Source organism: Eubalaena glacialis, chromosome 4 (assembly GCF_028564815.1).
Source record: "Eubalaena glacialis isolate mEubGla1 chromosome 4, mEubGla1.1.hap2.+ XY, whole genome shotgun sequence".
NCBI lineage: Eukaryota > Metazoa > Chordata > Mammalia > Artiodactyla > Balaenidae > Eubalaena > Eubalaena glacialis.
Genome location: NC_083719.1, coordinates 158,404,610 through 158,422,828, shown reverse-complemented (window position 1 = coordinate 158,422,828; position 18,219 = coordinate 158,404,610). Strand labels below are relative to the sequence as shown.

The window sequence follows — 18,219 nt, the reverse complement described above, 5'->3', positions numbered from 1 at the left end:
CAGGAGCGCAATGCTAGAGGCTGGGCTCTTATTCCACTCTAGCCTACAGCAGAGCGTTGTGGGCTCCTCGAGTGTTGTCCACATTCCTTGAGATTTAGGATGATGTTCACTGGGGCCGGGGCTCTGTCCCCCAAATTGTGACTTAACCTTCATCCCCTGCTGGAGGTGATCGAGAAAGTCTGTTCAACGTTTTCAGCCCAGGGGACAAAAATAGTAGGCAGCTGTTCCTGCCTCCATGGGCACCTGTGGAGACTCAGGGCCAGCATGGGGAGGCTAGGGTGGGGGCCATTGCTCACCATGTGGCCACGCTCTTCTGTTTTCTCAGCCCCTGCCAGATCAAGCTTCTTCAGGGTGTCCTGAGACCCTGACTGCCAGCTGAAGGTCTACACCTTTTTCCTTCACATCGCCACCCACCTGCCCAAGACCCTCCCTGCCATCCCGGACCAACCAAAAGCTGAATAGATGCCGTGTGTGCTGGGGCCCCTCAGGACCTCCGCAGAACCGCTTCCTGGTGCTACGCAGCCTCCACACTCAGAGCCCGGGGGCTGGGCTGGCCTTTGGGCTTGGGGGCTGATGGTACTGCTGGCCCAACACTGCTTTCTTTGTGTTTGGTTTTTTGTTTTTGTTTTACTTGTTTTTTCAATTCTTTTTGATACTGTGAAGATCTTTCCTGCCGAAAGATAAAGCAACATTTGGACACAGAGTTGGTATGTTGGTGGTTCCCTTGTCTGGGTGGGGAGTGAGGGTGAAGGATGTACTCAGAAGCATTGGAGTCCTTCTTAGTCATTAACCTTCTTGAGCATGTGCTACCTGTCAACAGGTTAGCATCGTTTCTGCTTAATTCTCGAAGCAATGCTAAGTGGGACTGTTATTCCATTTTACAGATGCGGAAATTAAAGCTCAGACAAGAAGGTGACTCTACTGAGTTCAGTTTGGCCAACTAGGATTAGAGCATAGGCCTGTATGCCAGCAGCATCTGTGCCATTTCCTCCCGTTGGGAGGACTCTGGTATGGAAACCCTGAGCAACCCCTTCCCCACACTGTCTCTGTTTCCCTCCCTCCAAGATGGGTGAGTTGGAGGGGTGCGACTTGATCTCTGTGCAGCTGATGTGAGAAGGTATCAGGGGAAGGCTTGAGGCCTTTGTGAACTGTGCATCTATAGCCTGGACGATTGGAGTTGTCAGGGGAAGTTGGTGGTAAATGGAGTTTGTATAAATTGGACTTGACTTTACAATGGGAATGGACGTGTAGCCTAAGTACTTGAGAGTTAGGAGAGTAATGAACTATCTCATCCCCCCCTCCCCACCGTGGATCTGGTTTGTGAATTCAGATTTTAATATAATAGTTTGCTAGAAATGCCTCACACACACTTTTGTCCCGAATCCTCACCTCCAATGTCATTTTCCTACTATAACCAGCTCTTAGCTTGAGCTCAATGTGCGGAGCAACAGCGGTAGTGGCCACACAGTCACTAAGAGCCCTTTGTGGAGTGTTGGGAGCAGGATCGGAAACCACTCCCTCCTTCCTCCCAGGTTGAACATCCCCCCCACACACACACTGGGTTGGCAGTACAAGCTTCCTCTTCCAAAGAGGTGAAACAGCATTGACCATAGGCTCACAATTCCTGGTCCCTTGGCCAATCCCCAAGGAAGTGTGGACACTTCTGTGAAACTTTTCTCTGTATATTTATTACCTGTGCTCCTCTCTCCCTTCAGCTCTTACACTAGGCTCCTGCCCTGCAATTGAATTGTCACAACTATCTAAAATTCTGCTTCATCATTTCAAAGTTGCAGGTCTGATCAAGCAGCCGCTTTACCTACAGAGAAAGACTTTTGAGAATGGCATTGAGGGTCCTCTAAGCCCGGCCCCTGCCTCTGGTACACTCTCTCCACACCTGATGACCTCAGTCTCCAGCTAGGCCTGGCACCCTCGAGGCTTCTGACTTTTGCTCACTTGTTTCCCTCTTCCCAGTTAACACTTTGTTCATGAATTCCACCTTAACTTTCACATCCCTTTCTTTCAACTGAGAAGCCACTTTTACTGTGAGAATCAAGTTTGCCCTGCGTTTATGCTAATTCCAAAAGTGGTATCTTTTGTGTCTTAGAGGAGATTTCTTAATCTCAAGACCAGTTATCTATGTTTGTCTCCTCACCTAATCTGTAAGGTCCTCACAAGCCAGGTTTGTGTCATGTTCATCTTTTACCTGCTTCGACACTACGCACAATGCCCAGCACATACTCATATTTAATATATGAAGGAAGAAAACAGCACTGACCCATCACTCCTCTTTAAAAGTTCCCAGTGAAGTTGAAATCACCCTGACAGTCTCGGCCCTGCATGCTCTGGGTCTACCTTAAAGCCTTAGCTCTGACTACCCAACCCCACATGGGCCACGTGATCACTTTGTTCCCTGGGAACTTGCACATGGCCAGAACTTCACTCCTGCTAGACCCTCTATCAGGAAGCCTCTCCCTTTCTTGCACTCCCAGCTCTGAGATTCCACACTTCCCTGTAACTTCAGATCCAGGTCTCCTCGAAGCCTTCTCTGGTTCCCCAGTCACTCTCTGAGCTCTATTACAGCATTTACATTAATAATCGTTTACACACATATACAGGCCCTCAGTTAAAACCCACCGTCATCATTATTTTGTTTATCCCTCACCACTCTGAACACAGGTGTCTCACACAGATGAGAACACCGGTCAGCGGCAGCGTGTGTTGAGTCACTTTTTCTGCAAGCCCCGCCCTGCCCTCCTTGGCCCGCGCCGGTTAATGGGGGCGGGATAGAGAGCGGGGCGGGATCCCAGCTGGCTGGGTCCCACAGCTCCCCGGCCACGAGAGGGCGCAGTGTCCGCCGGCGGGGGCGTGCCGGGTGACGTCACGCCCTGGGCGAGGCTGGGGACCCAGCACACCGACGTCTTCGGGATCAGCGGTCCCCACGACTCAACCCGACTCGGTTTGCGCCTTCAGCGCGTGCTCCAAATCCTCCAGCGTCCCACAATGCCTTGCCTGACGCTTTCGCCCTCAGCTCTGGCAACAGCTGTGTAGCCGCCCACAGGGGGGCGGAGACGCCACGCCGCAAGACAGGGGCACAGGAGAAAGTTTGTCCCTCTGCGCGATCCGGCACTTAGAGGTCGTTGCTAGGCGCCGACGTCCGCTCCTTCACATCTGATTGGATCTCATCATAGGTGAGGCGGGGTTTTACCGTGGTGCGCATGCTTGCAGCAAAGGATGGAGGAATCGGAACCCGAGCGGAAGGTGGGAGCCCGGCGGGGGTCCGCGCGGGTGGCGAGAGATCGTGAAGTAGGGGGCGGGGGTCCGGGTCTGACTCGTGTGTATATGCAGCGGGCTCGCACCGACGAGGCGACTGCCACAGGAAGCCGCTCCGAGGCAGAGGATGAGGACGACGAGGACTACGTGCCGTACGTGCCGTTGCGACAGCGCCGGCAACTGCTGGTGAGGGCCCCGGGTCGAGGGAGGAATGAGGGCAGGGGATGGGGGTTTGGCGGTGGGATGGGGGGTGGCCCCCGGTCTAAGGAGTGAGGTGTCAGTACACGAGAGCGTGGTCCCCAGGCAAACGAGGAACTGGCGACCTGATCTGAGGGGTGGGGCAGCTGTGCGCCTCGGGGCACAAGGACCCTCTCCCCAAAGCCAGGATCCTGACGCAGGTCCCTGGGCCCGATGCCCCACTGTGCGTTGGGCTCGGCTCTGAGGGGCGCTGGTGGAACCTCAGCTCCAGAAGCTGCTGCAGCGAAGGCGCAAGGGAGCTGCGGAAGAGGAGCAGCAGGACAGCGGCAGTGAGCCCCGGGGAGATGAGGACGACATCCCGTTGGGCCCTCAGTCCAACGTCAGCCTCTTGGATCAGCACCAGCACCTCAAAGAGAAGGCTGAAGGTGGGCTGGGCAGCAGGCGGGAGGCTCAGCTTGGTGCACTGCTTCGGTGTCTCTCTGACACCTTCTGCTTGTTTGGTCAGCCCGCAAGGAGTCTGCCAAAGAGAAGCAGCTGAAGGAAGAGGAGAAGATCCTGGAGAGTGTGGCTGAGGGTCGAGGTATGGCTGTAGCTAGGGCAGAGAGGAGGTGGACTGAGCCTCCTCCCCCAGTCCTAGGCATGTTATATTTCAAAGGGCCTGGCCTCTGGGAAGCAGGAGCCAGCCCTGAGCCACATCTGTTTCCTCAGCCTTGATGTCAGTGAAGGAGATGGCTAAGGGAATCACGTATGACGATCCAATCAAAACTAGGTATGTCTTTCCGGTCTGGAAAGTCAGTCACTCTTACTTCAGACGGTATGTGGTGGAGACTGGCGGGAACACCCCAAAGCCAGCTGTGCCCAGGGGCTCTCTTGACTCTTGCCACCCACCCACAGTTGGACACCACCCCGTTACGTCCTGAGCATGTCTGAAGAGCGGCATGAGCGTGTACGGAAGAAGTACCACATCTTGGTGGAAGGAGATGGTATCCCGCCACCCATCAAGAGCTTCAAGGAAATGAAATTTCCTGCAGGTGCCTGGGAGCTGGGAGCAACACCACATTTTGATAGGGAAACATCTGTGAGGTTGCAGCCTAGCCCCCACCAATCCCAGCAGCTGCAGCATTGGGTCTAGTCAGTGGGGATGAGGGATTTGAGAAGGAGGGATTTGTCTTTGTGCTCCTTTTTCAGTTGTTGCAACTGTTCATATTTACCAACTTCTGTCATTAGGGAGCTTTGGTGGGCAAGTGATGATGGCCTTAAACAGACCTGGGTGTGAATCCTGCCTCTGCTTAACCTAGAGGCCTTGGACAAGTCTGTGTGTTTGTTTTTCTTTCTTTTTTTTACTGGGTTTTAGTTTCATCATTTGTAACCTGAAGGACATAGTGCCAATTTTATAGGCTTTGGGGGCCTGTTGAAGTACCTATGAGACACAAGGATGATGCCAGTGTTGTTTTCTGTAGCCATCCTGAGAGGCCTGAAGAAGAAGGGCATCCACCACCCAACACCCATTCAGATCCAGGGAATTCCCACCATGTGAGTGTGAACCTGGCAGCCCTGGGGAGGAGTGGTTGCTAGATGAGAAGCAGTCCCTGTATTCCGCTGAACCTGACCCTCAGGCCTCTCTTCTCTCACTAGCCTATCTGGCCGTGACATGATAGGCATAGCCTTCACGGGTTCAGGCAAGACACTGGTGTTCACTTTGCCTGTCATCATGTTCTGCCTGGAGCAAGAGAAGAGGTTACCTTTCTCTAAGCGTGAAGGGCCCTATGGACTCATTATCTGCCCCTCGGTAAGATAGCTTGGCCTGGAGGGCAGGGCGCAGATGGGGCCACCTTCTGGTGCCAGCCACTGCCCCTGTACCTGCAGCGGGAGCTGGCCCGGCAGACCCACGGCATCCTGGAGTATTACTGCCGCCTGCTGCAGGAGGACAGCTCTCCACTCCTGCGCTGTGCTCTCTGCATCGGGGGCATGTCCGTCAAAGAGCAGATGGAGACCATCCGACAGTGAGTATAGGCACCCCCGCCCAAACTTCCCCAAAGCCCTTAGACAAGCTAAAGGACGCTTTACTTTAGCCACTCAACAGATCCTTGTGGAGGCCTCCCGTGGGCCCAGCCCTCAGTGAGCCCCCAGTCTAATGGGGAGGTTGGTTGGGGTGGGACAGAGGGATGTGGTGAGGTACTTTGGGAACACAGCAGATGGAATGGGGGCATCTGGGAGGTCAAGGAATCGGGGCATTCCAGGCATGAAGGCACAGAGGTGGGGGCCCCGGGGTGTCCAGGATGGTCAGGGTTGTTCAGTGTGACCCATCGAGGAGGCTGAGGCTCTGGGGCATGGCTGGCCCTGTGCCCTTTCCACACAGTGCAGTTCCCAACAGACTTCACTAGATGTCCAGTGTTACAGACAGGCCAAACCCAGTTCCTGTTTCATAGGCATTGCTAGTCAGGGAGGATGCAGACATGGAAAAGATGAGTTCATTGTACCACGAAAGTGAGCCTTTGAGGCCTACAAAGGGAGCTGTGGGAGCACAGGCTGAGGCCTATCTGAAGATTCAGGACCGTCCTCCTGGGGGCAAGAGGAGTGACCTGGGGGAAGGGTGTGTGGGGCCGAGGTGACCACATGGCTGGGGTAGAGCAGTGGAACAGAGTCGTGGTTGAGAAGGTTGCAGCACTCTCCAGGAGAGTCTTGTGCTGTCCATAGAGCAAGGTGGTGGCAGTGACAAGGAGGGTCAGGTGAGGAGAAATAGGAAAGAGGCCGGAGGGCAGAACAAGGTGGAGTGCCGGCCTCTAGGTAGGGCTTAGCAGGTGGCCCTGCCGTCAGTGTCCCTCCTTGGTCCCCAGTGGTGTGCACATGATGGTGGCCACCCCTGGGCGCCTCATGGATCTGCTGCAGAAGAAGATGGTCAGCCTGGATATCTGTCGTTACCTGGCCCTTGACGAGGCTGACCGCATGATCGACATGGGTTTCGAGGGTGACATCCGTACCATCTTCTCCTACTTCAAGGTGCCCTTCCCCACCTGGCCGGGACACTCCTGCCACTTTCCCCCTACACACCACATTCAACTCTGGAGGGCCCTAAGGCCCTGTGCTGCCCACCCCCTGTCCCAGCCCCTCAGGCTCCCCAGCTCCCACGTGCCCTCAGCCCCAGCCCTCTTCTTCCTCAGGGCCAGCGACAGACCCTACTCTTTAGTGCCACCATGCCTAAGAAGATTCAGAACTTTGCCAAGAGTGCTCTGGTAAAGCCTGTCACGATCAATGTGGGGCGTGCCGGGGCTGCCAGCCTGGATGTCATCCAGGTGGGCAAGCACTCCTGATGGGCAGTCTCACCTGTGAGGGCTGGATCTGGCGAGGCTCCCTTAGCTGATCGGAGCCGGGTGGGGGGCCACCTTATGGGCACTAGGGGTTTCATTCACAGCCACGGCCCTTAGCAGGAAGCCTTCTCATGGTACCCAGCCCTTGGCAAGAGGCTCTCTGGTCACCTCCTAGCCGGGACTGGGGGCCCATCCTCTGTGGCAGGGCCATGGCTGGTGAGCCTGTTCTCAGGACCACCTAACCTGATCCTGTGGTGGCAGGAAGTGGAATATGTGAAGGAGGAAGCCAAGATGGTGTACCTGCTTGAGTGCCTGCAGAAGACACCACCGCCCGTGAGTGCTGCCCGCCAGGCTAGCCCAGGGGCAGCATGCTGGTGGAAGGTTGCGGGGGCGCCCAGGAGTCAGCCCCTGTGACTGGAGTTGGCTTTCCTGGACAGGTGCTCATCTTTGCAGAGAAGAAAGCAGATGTGGACGCCATCCATGAGTACCTGCTCCTCAAGGGGGTCGAGGCTGTGGCCATCCATGGGGGCAAAGGTTAGGGTGGCACGTGCATAGGCATGGACCCCGCTGCCATAGCAGCCCCTCATCTTATCCCTTCCCCTACCTGGCCGGCCTGCCACTACTCCCCAGACTCCTGCTGTCGCTCTAATAGCTCCTGCCTGACCCTTCCCAGACCAAGAGGAACGGACCAAGGCCATCGAGGCATTCCGGGAGGGCAAGAAGGATGTCCTAGTGGCCACAGACGTAGCCTCCAAGGGCTTGGACTTCCCTGCTATCCAGCACGTCATCAATTATGACATGCCTGAGGAGATCGAGAACTATGGTGGGCTGTTTAGGGGGCTGGGGTTGCGGCCTACGCCCCAGCCCCTGGGCAGTGGGCCAGATGCTCTGTTCCATCTCTCTGCAGTGCACCGTATCGGCCGCACTGGGCGCTCAGGAAACACAGGCATTGCCACCACCTTCATCAACAAGGCCTGTGGTGAGTCTGCCACCAGGGCCACCTTTGGCTGTCCCCCCGGGTCCTCCACCTATGACCAGCCAGGTCCTGGCTACAGGGCCCAGGGCTGGACCTGATGGTTCACTGCTTCCCCCACAGACGAGTCAGTGCTGATGGATCTCAAAGCCCTGCTGCTGGAGGCCAAGCAGAAGGTTCCACCCGTGCTGCAAGTACTGCACTGTGGGGACGAGTCCATGCTGGACATTGGAGGTGACACGGGGTGGGAGACACTAGTCCAGTGGGGGTGTGACGGGAACACCACGGAACAAGTCCGTTCTGCCCCTCAGCGGTCTGGGGGTCTGATGGGGGCCCAGGGTCTGGGGCACAGAGCCTGGCCCCATCACCATGCTGACCCTCCTCCCCCACCCACCGCTACCCCATTCCCCCAGGAGAGCGTGGCTGTGCCTTCTGTGGGGGCCTGGGCCATCGGATCACCGACTGCCCCAAACTCGAGGCTATGCAGACGAAGCAGGTTAGCAACATCGGTCGCAAGGACTACCTGGCCCACAGCTCCATGGACTTCTGAACTGGCTGTCATCCCTCTTTCTCTCCAAGGGGCCTCCGTCCCTGGGGCTCCAGCCACCTCCCACACACCCCTGCCCCGTGGGCAAGAAGCCAGCATCCTCGGCCCAGCTGGCCTGGGTTGGGCCAGGCTGGACCTGGCTGCCTGCTCCCTGTGCCCCCCAGAATTACTATTTTTGCTCCTCTTTACCCCAGCTGCCATTAAAACACCAGCCTTTTTGGTCTCAGCTTCTGTGTTTTGCCTCGTCTGCCCCGTGCTTCCTGGGCAGGCCTCACCCTCTGACCTCCAGAGCCCCTCTCAGGTAGGGCCTTGGCATCTCCCACCACTACTGCCACACCCCTGCTGGTACTCAGTTGTGGAAGGAGCTGCCCACCCGGGTTCCCCTCTGGGGGCTTAGGGTATTTCCTCTAGTCTACCTGGATTTATGACTCAGAGAAGGACCACACTGATGGACCAAGGGGAAATGGTTGGTTGGGTCTGCTGGTCTTTCTGGTTGGCTGTTACAATCTCCAGCCCTGCCCCAACCTCCCTCTTCCTGTCACTGTGTAAAGGTCCTGGGGCTTCTTCTAAGGCCCTTTAGGAGGAGACTTCCTGCCTCAGGCCCCTTGCCCACACAGGCTCCCAGTAGGGAACCCTGTGCTCTGTTTGCCAAGGGGGCAGCAGATGCCACAGGACTGCCACTCACGCCACAAGCACCCACTGACCCAGCTCTGTACCCAGGTATCTGCTGGGCTCAGGACACAAATGAGCCAGGCAGATGCCCTCTGAGGAGTTCACAGGTGAGTGGGACAGACAGATCAGCCATAAATAAATGTGGGCGGCGGTCACGGGACTGCTGGCAAATGGGCCAGGATTTCAACATCTTGCAAGGGGTAGACAGAAAAAGCACTGGTGATAGTTCCTCTGTCCAGGCACTTCACGTGCAAGGCCACATGCTTATCCCAGCAGGACAGCAGTTGCTCAAGCCATGTTTGTCGCTTGGTGTGTGGCCTAGGGCAAGTTACTTAATGTTTCTGAGCCTTGATTTCCTCATCGCTGAAATGGCAATGAGAATGCAAAGGACATGGTGTCTGAGGCTGCCAGAGCTCAGGGCTGCTGGGGCCACAGTGGGCACAAAGCCAGGTGAATGAGGCCCTTGGAAAAGATTTCCTGCCCGAGAAGCTACACACCCCACATGTGACCCCCAAACAGTATTCAGCCTGTTTACACATTCCTTCCCAGAGGTGGCACTGAATAACTGAAATGAGGCTGTCCCCAGGATTCAGATTCATATGCAGAGCTCCCATACTGGCCTCCAGGAAGACAAGACCGAAACAGGACTCCAGCAAGAAGCAAAGCTTAAAAAGCCTGTGAGCTCTCCAGGGAACCCGCTGGGGGCGTGCCACCCACACTCACGTGGCTGGGGCCGTGCCATGAGGGCTGGGGCCTTTGTGCTCTCAGATAGTGTGGGGTGGTCTGGGGAGGCCTCCCAGAGGAAGAAGGCCCAGAGCCTTGAGCAGCACGGTGAGAGGTGCCCTGAAGGGGCCAGGCTGGGGGAGGTGGAGGCCAGAATACTCAGCACCTTGAATGCTGGGCCAAGGAGTCCAAGCTAGACCTCAGGGCACTGGGAGCCAGGAAGTGTTTAGGGAGGGGAGAGACAGGTTGGTTTGGGGTTAGCAGAGAGGGCCCGGTGGGCCCAGGTAGGGACGTGGTTCAAAGGGGAGATGCCAAAGCTGGCAATGGATAGGGGCTGTGAAGGTGGAGAGGAGCAAGTGAATATTAGAACTATTTCCAGAATAAAGACAAGCAGACCAACCAGGACTCCAAGCGGGAAAGCAAGGAATTTGCCAGTCTGGCTAGAGAAAGGTCCTGGGGCAGGGACCAGGCTGTGGGAATGTCAGGCCCCAGGGTACACAACTGCCCCAGGATGGGGGAGGGGTCGGAGCTCCTGATTCGGGAGCCAGCCTGTGGTCAGAGGCTCACACCCAGCTGACCCGGGCAGGCACGGGTCATCTGCCCTCAGGTGGTCCAAGGCTGCTGCCTGGCACTAGTGGGTACCTTGGGCCAGCTGGAACCCCAAGGAAGAAACATGTGATGCCCTTCACCCCCATCCTAGCTCCTTTTCCGAAGACAGGGCTCCCCTCCCCCAACCCTGCAGCTGCCTCTCTGGACAGAGGGAGGGGGAAGTGGCCAGAAGGGGAAGTGTGAGGAGTTCCCCTCTGGCCCGTCACCAGTCTCCTCAGGCCCTCGGAGCGGCGGCCATGGCCATGGAGCCTCTGGAGACACCCATCAAGGACGGCATCCTCTACCAGCAGCACATCAAGTTTGGCAAGGTGGGGACCCTGGCTGCCAGGCAGCTGCCTAGGACAGGTGGTGGGCCTCTGCCGCAGCCTTGGACAGCCCACGAGAACCTGGGAGAATGGGGGTAGGAATCCAGGTGGGGAATCCAACCCAGGTGTGGGGAGGTGGAACAGAGCCCCATTCTCAGCCTGAGCGGGTTGGGCTGAGTGGGCCTTTTCGAGACCCTGCCTCATTTACAGATGGGAAGCCAAGAGTGGGGAGCCAAGAATGGAACCCTTGGGGCAGGGCAGAGCTGAGAGGCTGGTTAATCCAACAGTTTTCCATCCCATCTACTAGTGGCACTGTGGCCCCTCGAGAGGGCTGGAGGCTGAGCTGGAGGAGCCCCCAGAAGTGGAGCTCCATCCTGCAGAAGAGGGCTCAGCTCCTCCCAGCCCTGTCCTGGGGTAGCAGGCCCTGCACACCCACAGCTCAGCTGCAGCTGCTGCCCAGGCAGATAAACCGTCTGTTTCCTTTGCTCGACGCTATTTGCATGTTTCCTTCCTTGCCATCATGAGACTGAGGCCTCCCTCCCGCCCCAGCCCTTGTCCCGTGGCCCAGTCGACCTTTTCTTTACAGGGGGTGGGTGCACCAACAAAGCAGTAGTGTCAGGTGATCTGCTCCGGCCACTAGATACTTTACAGACATTGCCCAGTAGAAGCCCCAACCCCGTGTTCTCATAACCTTTTGAGAGACGAGAATCCTAGTGCTTATGGGGGGGGGGGGTCACAGTTAGGAAAGCGTGGGGTGGATTTGAAGCTAGGGCTGACTGACTCCAAGCACAGACGCTTCCTGCTGCCGGGCTGGCTCTGGCAAGGCATCCTCTGTGGCCTGAAGAGCTGCGAGGCAGAGGCCAGCCTGGGTGGCCAGGAGTGTTTGCTAAGTGGCTTGTGCTAGGCTGAGCTGCAGGGAGAACTGCCACCCGAGGGTCATCTCCCCCATCTTCATCTCCTGCAGAAGTCCTGGCGGAAGGTATGGGGTCTACTGTATGCAGGAGGCCCATCAGGCGTGGCACGGCTAGAGAGCTGGGAGGTCCGGGATGGTGGCCTGGGACCAGCAGGTGACAGGTCTGTGGGGCCTGGCCGGCGAGGAGAGCGGCGGGTCATCCGCCTGGCTGACTGCGTGTCCGTGCTGCCGGCTGACGGCGAGAGCTGCCCGCGGGACACTGGTGCCTTCCTGCTCACCACCACGGAGCGAAGCCACCTGCTGGCTGCACAGCACCGCCAGTCTTGGATGGGCCCCATTTGCCAGCTGGCCTTCCCGGTGAGCACAGGGTGGGCGGGTAAGGCATCCAGGGGCCAGCCAGGGAGACCAGTTCACTCACACCTCGTTCATCTCCATGCTCATTCACATCTCATCACTCAGCAAGCACCTGCCAAGCACCTAGAAGCCTGGGAAACAGCCCAGAAGCCCACAGAACAAATCTCAGATGGCCATGCATGCTATGGAGAAAATGAGAGGCTGGGTGGGACCAGGAGTGAGTAGGGGGATGTTAGACAGGATGGTCCAGGAAGGCTTCTCAGGAGAGGAGAGTGCGCCTGAATCCTTGAGGACAAATAACCCACCAGGCAAAGATCTGAGGAAAGAGTGTCCTAAACACAGGTCCGAGGAGTCCCCTGAACTAATGGAACAGCATGGGCAAGGGCCCTGAGGCAGGGAAAAGCTTGATGTTCAAGCAGCAGAAAGGTCAGTGTGGCTGGAAGGTAAGGAGTGAGAGGGGGCCCAGGAGGAGGCAACAGTGGAGAGTTCGGTGGGAGCCAGCTGAAACTGCGTTGGGCCACATGTGGAGTCTGGGATTTTATTCTGAGTGGGAGGAGAAGCCTTTGGGGAGTTGGACACAGAAGCTGAGAGTTTTAAAGCTTTACAGGGTCCGTGATGGACCAAAAGGAAATGAGTGGCGGTTCCTCAAAAACTAAACATAGAGTTAACATATGACCCAGCAATTCTCCTCCTAGGCGTATACCCAAGAGAACTGAAACAGGTGTTAAAACAAAACTTGTACGAGAATCTTTAGAGCAGCATTGTTCACAACAGCCCAAAGATGCAAACAACGCAAATGTCCATCAACTGATGAATGGATAAACCAAATGCAGTCTATCCATACAACAGAACATTACTTGGCCATAAAAAGGAACGAAGCACTGATACATGCTACAACATGGATGGACCTTGAAAACATGCTAAGTCAGAGAAGCTAGACACTAAAGGCCACACGTTGTATGATTCCATTAATGTGAAATACAGAATAGACAAATCCATAGTGACAGAAAGCAGCTTAGGGGTTGCCAGGGAATGGGGAGAGGGGGGGAATGGGAAGTGACAGTTAATGGGTACGGGGCTTCCATTTGGAGTGATGAAAAAGTTCTGAATCATATACTTTAAAATGGTTAAAATGGTAAATTTTATGTTGTGTATTTTACCACAATTCTTATAATTAAAAAAAGGAAATAAACAGGAGCAAGGAGACCAGTGGAAAGCCATTGCATTTGACCCTGGCCATGGTATCATGGGCCAAGGTGGTCATGATGGAGATGCTCAGGGTCAGAGCCCAAAGGACATGGTGGGAGATGGGGAAAGAGGCCAGAGATGGGAGGAACAAGTGGCCATTCACTCATGGGTCCCACCCTTGAAGCTCCCACCCCTTTACTGCTCCAAGCTGTCAGGGACACACACAGGCCGGCCCAGTCGCTGGCCAACCTCAAGGGCAACGGAGGACAGCCTCGTTTGTGCCCTCTGCTTTACAGCACTCAGCACCCTCAAGGGGGAGCCGGTGGGGAAATAGGCTCAGAGGGGTGTCCAGGGTCTTGCAGTGTGTCAGGGGCAGAACTGGGACTGGCACTCAGGTCTCTGGGTGCCCTCGCTTGTCACGAACCCCAGAGAAAGGATGTGGGAAGAGGAGTGGATGGGACACTAACCTCTGACCTTGTCCCATTCCCCAGGGCACAGGGGAGAGCTCCCAAGGATCAGGGGAGGCAGAGGCTCCCAAGAGGGGCCTGGTCCAGATGGAGGAGAACTCCATCTACTCCTCCTGGCAGGAAGGTGAGTCGGGGAGGTACAGGGGCAGCCTCAGCCCTAGCACAAACAGGGCTGGGATCTTTCCGGGACCCCCGAGGGCTGTGCTTGTGGCCCTCACGGCGCCGTGCCTGCAGTGGGCGAGTTTCCAGTGATGGTACAGAGGACGGAGGCAGCCACCCGCTGCCAGCTGAAGGGGCCCTACCTCCTGCTGCTGGGCCAGGACTCCATCCTGCTGAACGAGCCCGCCAGCCCCCAGGCGCTCTACACCTGGCCCTACCGCTTCCTGCGTAAGTTCGGCTCCGACAAGGTGAGGTGCTGGGCGGCTGCCCCACTGGTCCCGCAGGGAAGGGTAGCGGTTGGCGGGCGGCCCCTCAGCCGCTGACTCCCCGTGCCGCCCGTGCCCAGGGCGTGTTCTCCTTTGAAGCTGGCCGCCGCTGTGACTCGGGCGAGGGCCTCTTCGCCTTCATCAGCCCCCGCTCCCGCGACCTATGCGGGGCCGTAGCCGCCGCCATCGCCCGCCAGCGGGAGCGGCTCCCGGAGCCGGCGGGGCCCCAGCCCTGCCCCCTGCCGCGGGCCACCTCCCTGCCCTCGCTGGAGCCTCCGGGGGAGCTGCGGGAGGTGCCCCCGGGGCCCGAGGCGCCCGGCTCCCGGAGGGCGCGCGCGGCCGAGCCCGGGCCCCAGAGCCTGCCCGCTCTGCTGGGCCCCGTAGCCCCGGACGAGCCGGCGCCCGCGCTCTACGCGTCGGTGTGCAAGCGGGCCAGCCGGCCTCCGGACGCCGCCGAGCACCTGTACGAGAACCTGTGCGTGCTGGACGCCGGCCCCGCGCCCGACGCCGGCTGTCCGGAGCAGGAGGGCCCGGGCGGCCGCAGCCCCCTGGCCAGCCCCATCTACCACAACAGCCAGGACCTGGGCTGGCCCGGCGCGGCCCACGACAGCAGCCTGGAGGCCCAGTACCGGCGGCTGCTGGAGCTGGAGCTGGCCGACAACGGCGACGAGGCCGGGGGCTCCGCCCGCGCCGGCGCCCACTTGGGCTTCAAGGCCAAGCTGGTGACGCTGCTGAGCCGCGAGCGCAGGAAGGGCCCGGCTCCCTGCGACAGGCCCTGACCGAGTATCGTGGTGGCCGGAGGAGAGGAAGGCGCTCTCCCTGGGACAAGAGGGCGGGGGAACAATGGACATCTGCAGACACACCCCCACACTCACTCTAGCCTGGAGGGACAAGGCAGACAGCCTGGGGTGCCCTGCCGGCCCCCAGTGTATAGTGTACAGATTTGCTGGTAATAAAGCCTTTTAGTTCTCCTCTCCATCCCACCTTGTGGCCCACAGTCCATACCTCCTCCCTACGGCTCCTTGCAGTGGCTTGCCCAGGTCCACACAGACCCTCAAACACAGGCATTGCAGCAAACACCAATGCCCTGTGCTGGGTTCCAGGGACACACGTGACCTGGACCTGACCTCTGCCACCAGTAGGCTCAAGTCTCCTGGAGCAGGAGGGTGAGATGCAGATAATTACGGCTCCACGTGGTCCTGTTCAGCAGAAATAACTCTGACAGTAGGGCAGAGGGAGAAATAAGGCTTGCTGATGGGAGAGGTGCCCCCTGAATTGAGTGTGAAGGGCAGGCAGGGCTTCACCAGGCTGGCAGTGAGCCCTGGAGCTTTCCAGGATGAAGGTGGGCATGGTGGGTGCAGAGAGCAAGGGAAGACCATGGACCTGGAGGGCTCCAAGGGGCTGAGGGAGAGTTGGCCACACATGAGAGGCCTCACCATCCTACAGTGAACTTGGTCTCATCCTCAGTAGAGGGACATAGTCAGCCAGGGAAGCAGTGTGGAGGCTGATTTTGAGGGACCAGAAAGCCTGGGCTGGGGAGGAGTGTGTGTGGGGGGGGAGACGGGAGGGTGGAAGGGAGTTCAAAGGTGCGCACACCCAAAACACTCCCCACTGAGACTCAAAAATGCGCAGACACTTCTGTGGAACCCCTGGCCTCAGTCTTCCTCAACTGTCAAGGATAAAGATCAAATTACATACCAAGCATACATTCATTCGAGTTTGATCAGGTGCCTACTCTGTGCCAGGCACTGAGGTCACAGCCATGTTCATTACAGCCACAGTCCTGTTCTCAAGGAGTCCTCATTCCAGAGGGAAATAAGGAGTCTCTTGAAGACTTTAGTGCCTGCCTTACTGTCCTCCCCTTATTGCTGTTCCTGTCACCAACGCTGGGCCACCATGCACACAAGGATCGTGTCCCCAAAGATCCGGCCTCCTGGCCCCTTGACCTCAACTCCACCTCAGCTGCTCACACCCTTGGTACATCCCATTTATGAGAGTGACACTCCACTGTCACTTCACAATGATGCAGTCTTTTTTTTCTTTTTAATAAATTTATTTATTTATTTTATTTTTGGCTGCGTTGGGTCTTCGTTGCTGCACACGCAGGCTTTCTCTAGTTGCAGCGAGCAGGGGCTACTCTTCGTTGCGGTGCGCGGGCTTCTCATTGCGGTGACTTCTCTTGTAGCGGAGCACGGGCTCTAGGCACGTAGGCTTCAGTAGTTGTGGCAAACGGCTCAGTAGTTGTGGCTCTAGGGCTCTAGAGTGCAGGCTCAGTAGTTGTGGTGCACGGACTTAGTTGCTCCGCGGCATGTGGGATCTTCGCGGACCAGGGCTCGAACCTGTGTCCCCTGCATTGGCAGGCGGATTCTTAACCACTGCGCCACCAGGGAAGCCCATTTATATTCATTTTTAAATTGAAGTATAGCTGATTTACAATGTTTCAGATGTACAGCAAAGTGATTCAGTTACATGTATACATTCTTTTTCAAATTATTTTCCATTATAGGTTATTACAAGATATTGAATGTAGTTTCCTGTTTTATACAGTAGATTCTTGTTGTTTTGGCATACTTTTTTTTATTACAAATCTAAACCTTTTTGTTTCATGGCTATTTTTGTGAAGTTCCAACCAGACTGTGGAAGAGAAAGTCTTTGGAAACATCTAGGGAACTGGCCCTGGAGCTGCAGGTGTCCTGACCACCAGGGGGCACTGTGTCCTAGCCCAAGGCCTGTTTCTACCCAGGGGCTGTCTGTGCAGGGAGCTCTTAGTGGCACCATCTAGGTCTGAGCCGTGCAGGGGTCCAAGGAATGGGATCCCAGGGCCCTCTCTGTTGGAGCACTGCCCGGAGCCCCAGGCTGCCACTTCTTCCTTTGCTCATTTGCTGTTTCACTTTCTCAGTCCTTCCTTCATCTGTTCATTCATATCCACTGTGTGCAGGCACTGGAGAGATGGTGAACAAGACAGACAAGCCCCTGCTCTCATAGGACTGACTTTCTAATGGGGACAGAGGGCAATGAAGAAACAAACACTTAATATAATGTCAAATGGTGGTAAGCGCTATAGGGAAAAATAAAGCAGGATAAGGGACTAGTGCATTATGCAGGTGAGGTGTCAGGGGGCTGCTGTTTTAGATAGGACAATCAAGGAAGGAGGAGGCAACATCTGAGCAGAGACCTGAACACAATGCGACAGGCTGTTGTTTAGATATCTGGGAGAAGGTGTTTCAAGCAGAAGGAGTCACAAGTGCAAAGGCCCTGACACAGGAATACATTTGCTGTGTTGGAGGATTTGTGGAGGCCAGAGTGGCTAGAGTGGAGTGAGCGAGGAGGAGAGTGATGGGGGGGTGGACCCAGTTTATCAGTGTCATGTATGTCTGAAAGACTTTAGTTTTAAGCACAATGCCAGCCCACTGGAATGCTAAAAGCTGAGGGTGATGTGGTGTGATTTCTGCTTTAAAAATACCACTTTGGGGACTTTCCTGGTGATCCAGTGGTAAAGAATCCACCTTACAATGTAGGGGACACGGGTTTGATCCCTGGTCAGGGAACTGGGATCCCACATGCTGCGGAGCAACTAGGCCCGTGTGCCACAACTACTGAGCTCGTGCGCCTCAGCTAGAGAGCCTGTGTGCCACAAACTACAGAGCCCACATGCCCTGGAGCCTGCGAACCACAACTAGAGAGAAGCCCGTGCACTGCAACTAAAGACCCTGCATGCCTCAATGAAGATCCTGTGTGCCGCAACTAAGACCCGATGCAGCCAAAAATAAATAAAATAATAAATACATCTTTTAAGAAAAATAAAAATAAAAATACCACTTTGGCTGCTGCATGGAGAAGACTCTGGACTGGGTAAGGGTAGAAGCAGGGAGCTCTATCAGGAGACTGTTAAGATGTCCAGGCATGAGACAAGTGTCAGGGACAACCATGGAAGCCAGGTGTGGAACAGATTCTGAAGGTGGAATTTGCAGAATCTTATGTATGACACAGAAGATAAAGGAAGGAAAACCATAATTTTTACTGGACCAGGCAGATGAATAGCACTGCAGGGTTTTTTTTGCTTAACCGAGGTGAGGAAGGAGTTAGGGAGCTGGGGAAATTGCAAGTTTAAATTGGGACATGATGATTTGAGATATCTAGTAGACATCCAAGGTTTGACAGGCTGTTGGATACTAGAGTCTGGGGCTCTTGGGGGAAGGCCAGAGCTGGACATATAAGTTGGGAGTCTTTGGCATATAGGTGTTATTGATAGCCACAGAACAGGATG

General features: G+C 56.2%; 3 protein-coding genes across 19 annotated transcripts in view; all 3 read left to right on the top strand.

Annotated features, from left to right (window-relative positions):
- Window positions 1-703, top strand: part of FAM193B (family with sequence similarity 193 member B) — a 31,434-nt gene extending 30,731 nt beyond the window's left edge. For all 16 annotated transcript variants that reach the window (XM_061190006.1, XM_061190004.1, XM_061190005.1 and 13 more), the window contains one exon: window positions 326-703. The gene's annotated coding sequence lies outside the window, so the exon portion shown is untranslated. The remainder of the gene's footprint in view (window positions 1-325) is intronic.
- Window positions 704-3,199: 2,496 nt separating this feature from the next.
- On the top strand, window positions 3,200-8,522 carry DDX41 (DEAD-box helicase 41). Of its 2 annotated transcripts, XM_061190001.1 has the most exons (17): window positions 3,200-3,258; window positions 3,346-3,456; window positions 3,734-3,893; window positions 3,974-4,048; window positions 4,177-4,237; window positions 4,363-4,499; window positions 4,929-5,001; window positions 5,104-5,257; window positions 5,335-5,471; window positions 6,306-6,468; window positions 6,630-6,761; window positions 7,038-7,109; window positions 7,214-7,310; window positions 7,450-7,599; window positions 7,684-7,755; window positions 7,873-7,983; window positions 8,163-8,522. In XM_061190001.1, exons 1-17 carry the CDS (start codon window positions 3,232-3,234, stop codon window positions 8,297-8,299), a joined length of 1,869 nt encoding a protein of 622 aa, XP_061045984.1. In that variant the 5' UTR covers window positions 3,200-3,231; the 3' UTR covers window positions 8,300-8,522. The 2 variants fall into 2 exon arrangements, with proteins under 2 accessions (XP_061045984.1, XP_061045985.1); XM_061190002.1 differs by lacking the exon at window positions 6,630-6,761.
- A 1,985-nt stretch (window positions 8,523-10,507) lies between these two features.
- On the top strand, window positions 10,508-14,906 carry DOK3 (docking protein 3). Its single transcript, XM_061188519.1, has 5 exons — window positions 10,508-10,608; window positions 11,570-11,875; window positions 13,552-13,651; window positions 13,762-13,934; window positions 14,033-14,906. The coding sequence occupies exons 1-5, from the start codon at window positions 10,537-10,539 to the stop codon at window positions 14,729-14,731; spliced, it is 1,350 nt and encodes a 449-aa protein (XP_061044502.1). The 5' UTR covers window positions 10,508-10,536; the 3' UTR covers window positions 14,732-14,906.
- Window positions 14,907-18,219: the final 3,313 nt, after the last annotated feature.